The 12,733-nt window shown below is 40.1% G+C and overlaps 1 protein-coding gene across 1 annotated transcript; it reads left to right on the top strand.

Moving 5' to 3' along the window:
- Window positions 1-4,781: 4,781 nt before the first annotated feature.
- On the top strand, window positions 4,782-12,600 carry depdc7a (DEP domain containing 7, paralog a). Its single transcript, XM_031756951.2, has 9 exons — window positions 4,782-4,950; window positions 7,041-7,503; window positions 9,167-9,273; window positions 9,389-9,581; window positions 10,074-10,294; window positions 10,421-10,563; window positions 10,641-10,766; window positions 10,915-10,993; window positions 11,116-12,600. The coding sequence occupies exons 2-9, from the start codon at window positions 7,049-7,051 to the stop codon at window positions 11,337-11,339; spliced, it is 1,548 nt and encodes a 515-aa protein (XP_031612811.1). The 5' UTR covers window positions 4,782-4,950; window positions 7,041-7,048; the 3' UTR covers window positions 11,340-12,600.
- Window positions 12,601-12,733: the final 133 nt, after the last annotated feature.

Below are 12,733 nucleotides of genomic sequence, written 5' to 3'. Positions count from 1 at the left end.
TGCTTCTCAGCTTCCAGAGGGGTCTGTTTATGTTAAATTTCTCTTGCTTGTTGGAAGTGTGCTGTTAATATTGGCTCACATCTTCCATGAGGACACAACGAAGTGAGAAACTTGCCATGTTGCTCGCCCACAGCGCTCTCATGACCCGAACTTTTCACATATTAATGGGTGGCTGACTTTGTGTCGTCTGAAAGAGTCTCTGGGCTGTTGAATAAAATATGACTGTCCAGCCAGACCAGTCACAATGCAAAAAAATTACTGGCAATCCCCAAAAAACAAAAGTGTCTCTGTACTTCACTGACAGCACTGTGAGGAAAGCCACTGTCCTCTGTCCTTTGGAGTTGGAGAGGCTCGGGGGTGGAGGACAACCAGTCAGGCAAGCGTTTGGGATTCCATTACGGGCACAACGGGTAGGGAGAGATACTGAGCGTCTGCTCTCCAGATGAAAAGCATATGAATTTTAATGCACTGCATTGTTCCATATGTGGGAGACAGACTGGAGGCACCCCCGAGGCACCATGAGAATGTGAGAAGGGCACAGAAACGAGGTGGCTGTGTGCTGCGTAAGGCTGCATGCCACTGACAGTCTTGAGGTTAGAAATAAATGTCCCTTAGTGAAACCTGATGCACTGAGTGTCGACGATGATCTAGTTTAAAATCAGACCTGTTGTGTGCACATGTGCAGGGTAAAAAGTAGTTATCTGTGCCAAGTAGAGTTACCAATTTGTATTTGCTGCAGCTGGAGTCTTCTACTGACAAAGTCAAGATCTGTATTTGGGCGTTAGTTGGTTTTTTGCTAATTGCCAACAAAGTTTTTATTTACGGTCAGTTTTGAAATATTTGTTCTTTACTTAAGGTTTTCCACTTTTGTTGCTGTAGTTTATGCTGGGTTTTACTCACCTGCAGCACTTCAAAAGTTGTCTAACACTTACATACCATTGTGAGACGTTTGCATACATACACAGGCATTAATACTATGGTAATTTGAGGCTTTTAATCATTTTTTGAACTGTTCTTTTTTTAGAGTGGAATGATTGTACGGTCTACATTTTTAACGAGTTTGAATTAATTTTGGATTTTCTCTAATCAACACAGGGTCATAAGTTTACATACAGGCTCAAATAAATACATACAAGCCCAATGATATTTAGTTAAATACCACTTAGAAAGTTGCACCTCGCCTAGACCTTCCAAGGCGTTTTACAGGTTCCCATCAACAAGCGTTTGGCGTAATTCTGCCTCGATATTCTTACCAGAGTTCATTTTTATTGGTCGGTGTCCCGGCACAGACGCGGCTTTAAAGCATAGTCCATAAATTTTCAGTAGGTTGAGGCCAGAGCTTTGAGAAGGCCATTCCAGAAGCTTAATGTTAGCCTGCTCTATAAACCAGTTTTGATGTATAAGTTGCAACCATCTTGCTGTTGACTTGAGGTGAATTTCAAGACTTTTGGAGTAGTTCTTCATTATTCTTTATTGTACCAGTGCCAGTTGTAGCAAAACAGCTCCAGACCATGATGCTACCACCACCATGCTTGATCAATGGTGCAGTGTTCCTAGGTTTGAAAGCTTAATGTTTCGGATGATCTGATATCGTCGTGTTGGTGTTGTTCCCAGATCATCATGAAAATGTTGTTCCAGGATCAACATTGCAAGTGACCAATCAGAATGTTGTGACGTTATTCTTTTGCGCGCCAAGCCATTCATGCAACATTTGAATTTCATAAATGCAAGGACAATATCAATTCTGCTTACCGTTTATTAAAGGGTTAGGGTTAGGATTAGGGTCACGGTCCGTTGATCGGCAGACAGAGGCGGTTTCTCGCAGCTTAAGTACAGTTTTTTGTTTTATGGCGGTTTTTCCCGAAGTCGCAAAACATTGAAGTCACAACATTCTGTTTGGTCACTTGCAATGTTGATCCTGGAACAACATTTAGTATGATGATCTGGGAACAACACCAACACGACGATATCAGATCGTGTTAATGTTTCCTCCTCCAAACATACTTCTTGTCATTGTGACCTAAAGGCTCAATCTTTGTCTCAACTGACCATAAAATGTTTCTTCAGAAGGCATTTAACTTGCCCACGTGGGTAGCTGCAAATCTTGGAATCTGGAGTAGTTTAGTCATTCTAAGAGACCTTCCCAACTTGTGTAAATCTCATATTCTCCTCTTATAGAATACAGTTCATGGTTAAATGTTAATCCAGCAATATCTTCTTCCCTGGCTTCTTCTCCATCACTGTTAACTTTATTAGTGCAGTATTATTCCATGCTGCGAGACTGTATTTTTTATATGCAGTTGTATAAAAATACCTACGTACACCTTTACTGCTTCCAGAGGACAAGTAGCAGCCAGGTGCTGCTAATCAAACGAACTTGCCTAACTGACCATCAGTAAGTGTGGCCACCTCTGTAAAAGCAGACTTTTTGGCAGTTTGTTGTTCTGGAGCAAGTTTGGCTTGTTTGAAAGAGTTGCCAGGAGAAAGCCCCTTTTTGTTTAAAAAGTATGTGGCCACACAGCTTAGGTTTGCAAGTTGTATCTGAACAAACCACAAGAGCTCTGTCATACTGTTCTTTGAACAGATGAGACCAAAGTGGAGATGTTGGTGAAAATGTCCAGTGCCACGCCCGGTGAAAACCAAACATGGCATACCAACACAAATACAAAGTAGTGTAGAGTCGAATGTGAACACATCTGTCCCAGAACTAAAGTTTGCTGAAACTAGGTCATGCAACAGGACAATGATCCCAAGCACAGCGGCAAATCTACAACACAATGGCTGAAAATTAAAAGAATCAAGCAGCTGCAATGGCCTGGTCAAAGTACAGACATGAAACTGATTCAAAGGCTGTGAATAAACAAACCTCAATGAAGTGAAGGAACATTGTAAAGAAGAGTGGGGTCAAATTACTCCAGAGAGATGAGGTACTGATAAAATTGTACAGAAAACAATTCAAGTTATTTCTGCTGAATGTGGTTCAGCAAGCTACTGAATCATGGGCTGTACTTAGTTTTTCACAGAACTGTAGTCTTCTTATTTGAATGAATTTTGTTGGAGAAAATTCCTAGGGGATATTTTTGTTATCATCTTACCTGCATGACTGATAAGTGTGAAGGTGAAGGAGAGGGAAATATACAGGAGCTTCCAGGTAATTGGCGAATAACAGAAATGTAAATATTGCTTTGACCTTGTGGGTTAGAATTACTAATGGTGTTAACAAGGGTGTTTTCTCTGTGTCTGTCACCCATCTTGTATATCAGTGCTGGCATAAAACAGGTTTTACTCTTCAGCGTGCTCTCAGCACTCTTGTAAACTGTCGTCAGTTTACAAAATACCAGCATATTTGACCGCTGTGCATAGGTGAAACCAGTTTCACCTGAATGAAGGTATATGTGCTCTTCATATGTAGATGTGTGATCACTGTATAAATCCACAATGGGAGACATGCTTTGCTAACACACATAATGCTCGATATTATACATTCCAAACCCGAGGTACAACAACTGTTAGCAACCAGTTTGGCACTACAGGCATCCCTGGTTTTGTTTTCTTATGAGACAAGAATGTGAGGCAGGTATTTCGAGACAAAGCGTCATGGGTATTTTGTCACAAAGACACAAGACACGCAAAAAAAACCCCGGATATAACAAAAGCTGAGGCAGAGACTTGTCAAGCCTGTAAAACACTGAATGTGAATGTAAACAAGAAAGTCAAAATGCATGTGTAAATCAGTAAGACTGGCCTTGCTCAGAAGCAGCTCAGGTGGATGTATGAATAGGGGGTTCAAACCACATCTATCTACCTGCGCTTGATTAGAAGAAATGTAGGATCTATTGTGGGCACATACCTGCTGGTGAATAGCAGCGTATTTCAAAATAAAAGATACGTAGAGCCCAGAGGGCACTGATCGAACCAGTTTCCCTCGGTTGCATACCTCACTTGTTGCACCATACTTGTCTCTTGTGATGATAATAATAGCTCTCTGCCTTTCAGTCTCCTTTCCTGCAAATGATTGACATTTTGTCTAGAAAAGAAAAAATGCATCAGGTTAGAGTGTATTTTCTGAGTTCATAAAACCTCTTCCTGCTACAGCTCATATGTGTTTGCTCTTGGGTGTGTAAGTGTTTGTTTTTGAGATATTTAACCTCGGTATATTCAGCAGTACGGTGTTCACATGACCCCAAACTAGGTGGAATAGGCCAGGTTTGCTTTTGACACTTGAGGTCCCTACAGTCCAACTTGTGGTGTCTACTGTTTTAGCAGTACATGGGAAAGGTTGTTTTCTCTCTCTCTCCCACAATGTCCTTATTCTTAAATTAGAACTTTATCCTGAAAAAAATGTTTAAAATCTCGTCTCCCATCTTCCTGGGAACAGCTATATCTGCAGGTCTTTATCAGACCAGATTTACTTCCACTGTAGGCTTTTAGGGTGTGACCTAGTCTGTAAAAGGTTATGTGAAAGCTTCCTGGATGTTGGAGCATTACTTGAAAATGAAAGGCATTTACTGTAACTCCAGATAGCACCAGTCGGTGACTTTTAAAAGCTCCTTTGCAGATCACACTGCATCCTATTATAATGACCAAATCTATGATAAAATAATTAAAGCTAACGCCGATAGTGAAACCTTATTTGATGGTAACAATGGTAGTAATCGCTTGCCTTTTATTTAGACTTTCAGTTGGTGGAGATAAGCGTAAAAAAATGTAAAATCCAAAATAAGGTATTTAATGCGCCTATTTAAACTTCAGGGAAACAGTGAGAGCCTCGTTATCACGCTGGGAGGGCGGTGATTGGGTCATGAATAATGTATCGGGATGGGAGGAGACAGTTTCGGGGTTGACTGTAGTTTAGTTGCGAGCGTCACGGTGTGTATTGAAGACCAGGGACATGGTCTGAATGGCTTTCTTTACAGTCACTGGAGGAAGTTTTCGTTCATCGAACACCAGGTAAGATCGATTTAACCACTCCACGTACTTGACCAAGCTAGATGTTACTTTTTGTGTGCGTGTGGTAAATATATTGTTGCAATCTGAGGAGTTTGCTTATTTAGGTTTCTAATCTGCGTTATCGACATGTGTCTTTTAATCCCAATTTAATGTAGATTTCATGGATTTTACGCACGCCGTGCGTCTGGAGCAGGAAAGAGAAAGAAATCAGAAAGCTTGATTCAGTGAAGTCGAATCGTTGTGACAAATGACAAACCACGGTTAATCTTTACAGAAAGTATGCTTTTAAAAGGAGGACGACCTTCATAAATTCCAGCCTATTTTTTATGCTCTGTTAACTCTTCAGAGAATGAGTTAATAACTGATAGGTCGCAACTTTTTTGGGACACTTTGACATTTGGTCAGTGTAGCAGCAGGTGGGGCAGTGTTTATGTTAAAAACAGCGGGTAGAAGAGGGTAGTTTGTGTGGACGTGGGCCAGCGTCTACGATGTGGATTCGAATCCATGGGGGCCAAAAAGCCAAACGGCGTTCAGCCATAGCGTGTTCATGTTGTGCCCTGAAGCTTGATCAGTTAATCTTACTAGTCACAACATGTTGGACGAATGAAGGAATCTGCCACAGGCTATTAAGAACCTGCTGTTTAAGGCCTCTTTTTAAGCATTGGTCCTCTTTCTTGTTAAAACAAAAAAGAATCTAAATCTTTCCCCTTTACTGCAGTAGGAAAAACTGTATGAGCCAGCATTCTCACGAGGGAATGATCCCAGTGCTGAATGCTCCCTGTGCGATTATTTACCGCCACTGATGTGTACAAACAGAAGTGCACTATTATCCTGAGCTGAAATGCAGACCTGACATTCCTTGCATTCTCCCTTTTTATATTATTATTATTGTTATTATCATTATTATTATTATTATTAGTAGTATTATTATACAGAGAGGACAATAGTCATAGGGAAGGTGACTGGGGTCAACTATGCAAACAGGGCTCAAATCTCAACCTGGCGCAAGCAACAAGAGGTGACAGAGCACAGCCTGTTCCCATGATTGCTTTGACCCATATTTGACCTCCCACTTTTTTTTCTTTTCTTTTTAACAAGCATTAATAGAAATTGTTCAAATCCGAATTTACTGTGGTAATCCCGCTAATCCAGGGACCCCTGAAGGGATTCTCCAGATGGTCTTGCTGCAACTCCTAAATCAAGGATTTCATCGTGATAATGCAGCTCTTTCCTTTTGTTAATTATGTTGAACAAAAAGCATGGCAAATCTTTAAGATTTTTTTGTCTTTCATTGGGAGTTTATATTTATTTTTGACTGCCATGTCCATAGTATGGATTTAGATCTTTTCTCAGTGTCTTAAAGTAATGAAATAAACATTTCAAATCAGTGCCTCATCGCCCTGTTATGTTCCTATTGTGCATACAAACCTTTGCAAGGTGTTCTTCCTTGAACAGCTGCAGCCCCAGTTGTTCTTTCCCGATATGTAAATCTGCACTGAGGACAGTTTCTTCTCTCCCAGAGGGAGAAGTGGTTTGACGTAGATGTATGTCATTAGGCAACAGATCACCGAGATTAGCGAGCACACACTTTCCTGTGTTCTCAATGAGCTGTTGTATCTTTGAAAAGAGTGGGAGAACATCTGCTTGCCGCTGTATTGTTCCCAAGTGCTTTTCACATTCAAGTTTTACAGATAGGTCAGTAATCATTTTTGTCATGTTCTGCTATCATAACATGGAGTCTGGCTGTTGCTGTCAGTTCCTGATTTATGGCAGCTGGCCTCAGCGAGCCTCTCTCCGATTCACTCCTAACATTTGCTCAGCAGGCTTTAAATGTTTCCTGTTGTGAGATATAAGCCACACCAACATCTCACCGAGGCTAGCTCTGCTTTCTTTCACCAGTCTGGCTTGTGGTGGATGACACAGTTTTATTTTGTTTTTTTTGTTTTTCTTTCCAAAGACAAAAAAGGAAAGACCCAACAATCAAACACAGAACAGGAAAGAAGACTTGTTGACAAAATGCACAAACTCACAATATCATCATTAATCATTACTCACAGCTTTCTAACACTTTCTCTTGATCCTTCCATCAGAACGAGGCATGGCTGGGAAGCCTTTCCGAGCCACCTACATCTGGACCAGCATCATTTCAAATCTGCATACTCGCGTGGAAGTCAAACGTCGGCGTCACAACCTGAAGTCTTACCATGACTGTTTCTTGGGTTCAGAGGCAGTGGATGTGGTGCTGGCACACATCACCCTCAACCGTTTTTTTGGAGATGAAGCAGTACCCCGCTATAAAGCTGTCAAACTTTGTCAGGCGCTCATGGACTCGAGGGTATTTGAGCCCGTGGGAATTAAAGTATTTGGGAAGGAAAAGAAGAAAACTACATTTGAGGACAGCAGTTTCAGTTTATACAGGTTCCTGAGTCCAGAAACTAACTCGTCATCTACGCTGACTGGCACCAATTCTCTTTCCACTAATACCATTGAGAGCGGCTATGACTCACCGAGCATGGAAAGAAACACGAAGGGCTATAGTCCTCTACGGGAAAGGTACAGACATAAAGTAACTATTTCAGATGTAATCTGTGATTTGCTTAGCTCTCATTCCTTTAAGGTAGTGGTTAAATCCAGTTTAGCTTCAGATGGTAAGATTTCTAAAAACTGGTTTGGCATGAACAAAAGGTTTTAGAGTCAGAACATTCAGTCATGCATTGATTTCACACATTTTCAATTTCAGTTGATAATTTTCAGCTAGTGCTTTTCCCCAAATCTAATATTTTATAAATAATGATTAGGTAGATATAAATCATACTGTTTTATCTCCCAAACATTTGATTTGTTTTCGAATTGAGGGTTTGGACTGGAATGGTACTAACATAGTGCTTTTCTACTCTTATTTGAGCACTCAAAGCGCTTTGCTACTGCAAGCCTCATTCACATATATTCATACAAGCACCTTGATCTATCCCTAAGCAGTTTTGACATAACAGTCACACACTCACACTTTGATCGATGTATTGGGAGCAACTTCAGTATCCTGGCCAAGGATACTTTGACATGTCAGACCCTAACCTTGATGGTTAGGCTCTCTGTCAGTAGCCAACCCGCTCTACCTCCTGAGCCACAGCCACAGATCCATAATGGCGTGATTGTCTGCATACTGAAAATAAAGCTGAGCGCAAAAACAGAAAACAGGTGGAATGATTTGCAGGCTAGTACAGATCAAGTTACCACCATCAGCAATTAACCTGTTATGTTAATATGTGAGACCTGTTTTATAACATGTACAACACTATTTCTTGGGCGACCTCCCAATTGTGACTCACCTTTGAAACACAAAATTGTACACTTTCATTTTATTTTATTGTTTCATTTATTTAAGCTTTATTTAACCAGTTAAATCACTGAGATCAAGGATCTCTTTTACATGGGATATCTGGCCAAGAGCGACGCAGCACTAATGCATAAAAACAAACATGAGATTAAATTAATATAAAGACTTGCTCACATAAAACACTTGCAGACATTCGTAAACTGTAAGGATTTCGATCAAATTTCAAACTTCTTCTTCTTTTTGGCTTTAACTACACTCAAATAATGGCACCAAACATCTCATCTACCTCGGCTTGAAACTTTAAAATTTCCTTTACCTTGATGCTGGAGAATTCAGAGTTTTACACAGGCTGTTAGGATAGCAAAGTTTGGCAGAATGCGTTAAGCATACGGGGCTAACACATGGCCTCAGCACTTTGTGTTTACACTCTTTTGATCTCTTTAAAATCTGATGTTGTTGTGGGAGGGACAGACATGGGCAGACAGCAGGTCTGATGGCTGTAATGAGAGATGAAAGATTCAAAGGAACCATATGCTGTTTTAGTGTTTGAACAAGGCTTTTGTTATTTGCAGCATGGGTTAAGTCAGTCTTAATAGGTATAATTTAAACAAACAGGGAAAAAAGTGGCTTTTGTTTAATGGAAATCCTGTTTGTCCTATTTAATTTCAGTCAGAAATAGCTCGTTTTTGCAAAATGCTTATTTGCAAAATAAGCATTTTTAAAATGAAATATGCACAATCAAAACAGCAGCAAACTGTGATTGAATCAGACATACTGCATAAAACATTTGTTTACTGATGCCACTTCTGTTCCTGTAATATGTCTGTTTATTTTGCCTCCTCTATTTTGACTGATTGCTGCGATTACGCAACTCTGCAGGAAAGAAGCACAAACAACAGACAAATCACTTGAGGACGTGCTGGGAAACCTCAACCTCAGCTCGACGATTACCCCTCAGATGATCAACCTCGGCCTCTCGCAAGAGCGTAAGTTGCTTTCTGTCTTTGATGAGCTTGACATAAAACAGGCACTGTGTTTTCACGCTGCATATGACTCAGCATTCTACACTGTGTATTTGTGACTTATATGGTGTTTTCACAGTTGTAGATGAAGTGTGGCACCAGCAGGCAGTGTTCAGACTGTTGCAGTTAATAGAGCTCCCCCTGTTGGAGAGCTTGTTAGAGGGTAAGGAGACATCGAGGCGTGCCCTACATGGCATGGACAGCGACCCGGACCTGTTGTATACATCAAGCTACCTAGACAGAGAGGTTCTGAAGGCCTTCAGTGAGGCTCAGTAAGTCCACTCATTTCTTCTTCTTCTTCGTTTTCTAAACGTTGATCAATTCACATGAGTGTTTCTGGTGACCTTTGTTAGACTTTAAGACCTTCACGCCACGCCTCACCAGATTAGCTGGTCTGCTGATACTCATTTTCTGCTGCTCTGCAGACGTACAATGTGTATAAAATGGCACAGCATGTCTATTTGCACTTGTCCTGCTCTTTAACTTAAAGAAAAGCGCTCACCAATTGAGCACTGCTTTTTTTATTTGGTAGTAAAATTATGTGGTGGTGTAGAGATAAGAGTCATTGTAATAATGGTTATTCATTGGAACTGTGTAGAACTGTGTCCCTGCATTTACATGTAGTAGTTATATGCACACCACAAAACTGCAAACCTTCAGTTTGACTACAGACTGTCTTGAAGTTTGTTTATTAATTCTAATAATAAAGGCAAAATTTCAAATGTACATATAAATATTAAATCATAATACTTTCCTCTCTTCAGGGCTGATGAGTGGATGTCAGGAGCAGTGGACTGTCTGGAGTTTCTGCCTGATGAACTGGTGGTGGAGATCAGTCGAGGTCTGGCTGCCTGTGGAGATGACCTGATCCGGTGTAAAAGACTACTGTATCAAGTCCTGACTAAGCACTACGGACACACACAACAGCCACCTCTGCTTAGCAACCACATTTTCGATATCCACTCCGGCATTTCCGAACTACTCGGTATGAGAAGGCTCTGTCAGCTCTTTTGTATAGATACAAGTTTACAGTGATGGATGTGAATCAGATCTTAGGTTTATGTAACTGCATCCCTGCCTTTTTAATGCAACTTTTGTGCTTTATCAACAGTGAACGGGAAGCGAGAGCAAGCTGTGGAAGCGCTCCAGCTGAGCCTGAAGCTGCAGGACTCTCGCAGCAGGGAGGAGCTGCGTCGGCTCCTGAGATTCATGTCTGTTGCAGCCAAACCGGAGGAGGTCAAACTGCACAAAGAGGTCAGCGCTAAGGGTGTGTCTTGTGGAAGTCTGTACATCTTTGCTGGCTTTTTACTAACCCTAGATAATTCTCCTAGATTGAGAACAGAATGGCGGTGAAAAGGTCTTTCTCACGTGCCATTATCTACAGCAGAAGACTCTCCAAAGGAAAGGTGGACTTGATGGTTCTGTTCATGATGGATAACCACTGCGATCTGTTCAAAGTGAGTGTTTCCAGTTTGTCTCTTTGCTAGTGTGTGTCCAGTGTTGTAGGAGGGATGTTATCTTATGTCCTTTACAGTCGCTACAAACAAGTAACAGCATATTTGTTTGTAGGAGAAGTTATAATATTTTTGCTGTCTCTCCCACCAGATTCCTGTCTCACTGCACAAGATGGTTAGTGACAGAATAACGAATATTGTGAAAGGGAAGGATCCAGATATGTTGACAGGTTTGCAGATTTTTACCCCCCACAGTCATCATTGCGTACATTCAGATATTTAACTGCTATTTCTGTTAACTGGGGGCATAAAGAGGAATTAATTTTTGGTTTTCTGTCTCTCTTTACTCCAGGATCAGCGTACTCAACAAGAGTAAGCACTGAGGTGTATTCACAAAACGCACGAAAAACCACTAAAGAGGAGCTCGTGTCTTTATTGCGGACAGTCCACGAGAGCCCTACGCTCTCTGATAAAGAAAAGAGACGGATGCTTGGACAGTTTTATAAAGGTCATCCGGAGATATTCGTTCAGTACTTTGGAAATAAATTGTCCACTATCAACATGTTGTTACAATAATATTTATTAATTTAAAAAGACCATATACTATAAGGTAAAGAACAAAAAAGCCAATGCAATCCAGATGATGTGAAAACGTCCATGTCAGCGAGTGGATTTTATGTAGACTACTGAACACAAATGTGAATCTTAATAATCTTAATTATTTAAGGAACTTGACATTTTCTTTTGGTGCAGGACACTAACATGAAGTTTTAAATGAAACTGTTACTTTCCGAGAAAGACAAAATGAACCGAGTGTTCTTTAGTGATTTTTTTCCCCCCTTTTCTCACTGCAAACCATCTTGATGGCTTGATGTTTTGTAGCTAGAAAAGGGCAAATCTGCTTGCCAGATTTTTATTTTTTTTTTAAGATGTAAATGTTCCTTGTGTTTGTGCAATAGAAACAGTGTTACCAGTAAAAATGTTCTCAATGTGATGTACAGTATGGCTATGTGTGAGTAACCCTCAAACGGAAATTTGAAACTGGAAATTTGAAAGTCTGATGTTGAACTGTAGTAAACAATAAGACGCATTCATGAGAATCGACCCTCTGGGTTTTTGTTTGTCGCATCACATCAACAAAACAGATGTTTGTGCTTTTTTTCTTTTGTAACTGAAAACCTTAGCTCCATTTTAGTGGCAGCTTCAATGCCTTTTAAGTAAGGTTCAATAAAACCCTCTGCACGAGACAAGGAAATTGCTTCCATATTTCTATGGAACAGTATATAAAATTAAGAAGGATCTAAAATTTGTAGATTCCACACAAAATGTGTTTAGCTGAAAAAAACAAACATGAATAATTTGCCACCAGAATGCTGAAAAACCCATCAGTGTTCCAGTTGTTAAGTTTACTTTAACAAATTATTTTTGTGTTAAAACAAACCGTTGCATTCATGTTTTATTACTTGACTGACAGTACTGAAATCTAACGCTGCTTTCAGCTGAGTTTAAGAGGAAATGTGAAACAGTTTATCCTGTTTGTTAAATAAGAAAGTGAATGGTTACCGAGTCCTAGAACACTAAATCACAAAACTCCTAAAATATCTGTAATAATTTGAAACTACTAAAAGCTGTAAGAGAAGACTGACAACTACTTTACTTTATATGTGTTATGTGCATCATATGCATTGTGTTTTTGCTTCTGTAAGAATTTGTGTCTTATTGACTGGGCAGACTGTATGCTGCTAAAGAGCATACAAAGCTGTGCTAGAGAGAAAAATACCTTCTGAGCACCATTTGAAAACAAGCAGCTGGTTGATATTAAAAATGTTTGCTTATGTGCAGTGTTTTTGATTTTGTCATGAAATGAAGATCTGCTTGGTAGTGACAGCAAAATGCTGCCAACCAGAATTTTGTTTAAGGCTTTAATTATTAAACTTAAGGACAAAACATTGAATCTTCCACAAAAATTG

The sequence above is a fragment of the Oreochromis aureus genome, linkage group 1, assembly GCF_013358895.1.
Source record: "Oreochromis aureus strain Israel breed Guangdong linkage group 1, ZZ_aureus, whole genome shotgun sequence".
Classification (NCBI taxonomy): domain Eukaryota; kingdom Metazoa; phylum Chordata; class Actinopteri; order Cichliformes; family Cichlidae; genus Oreochromis; species Oreochromis aureus.
Note: the sequence above shows the minus strand (reverse complement) of the source record. Positions and strands in the feature narration are given on the sequence as shown.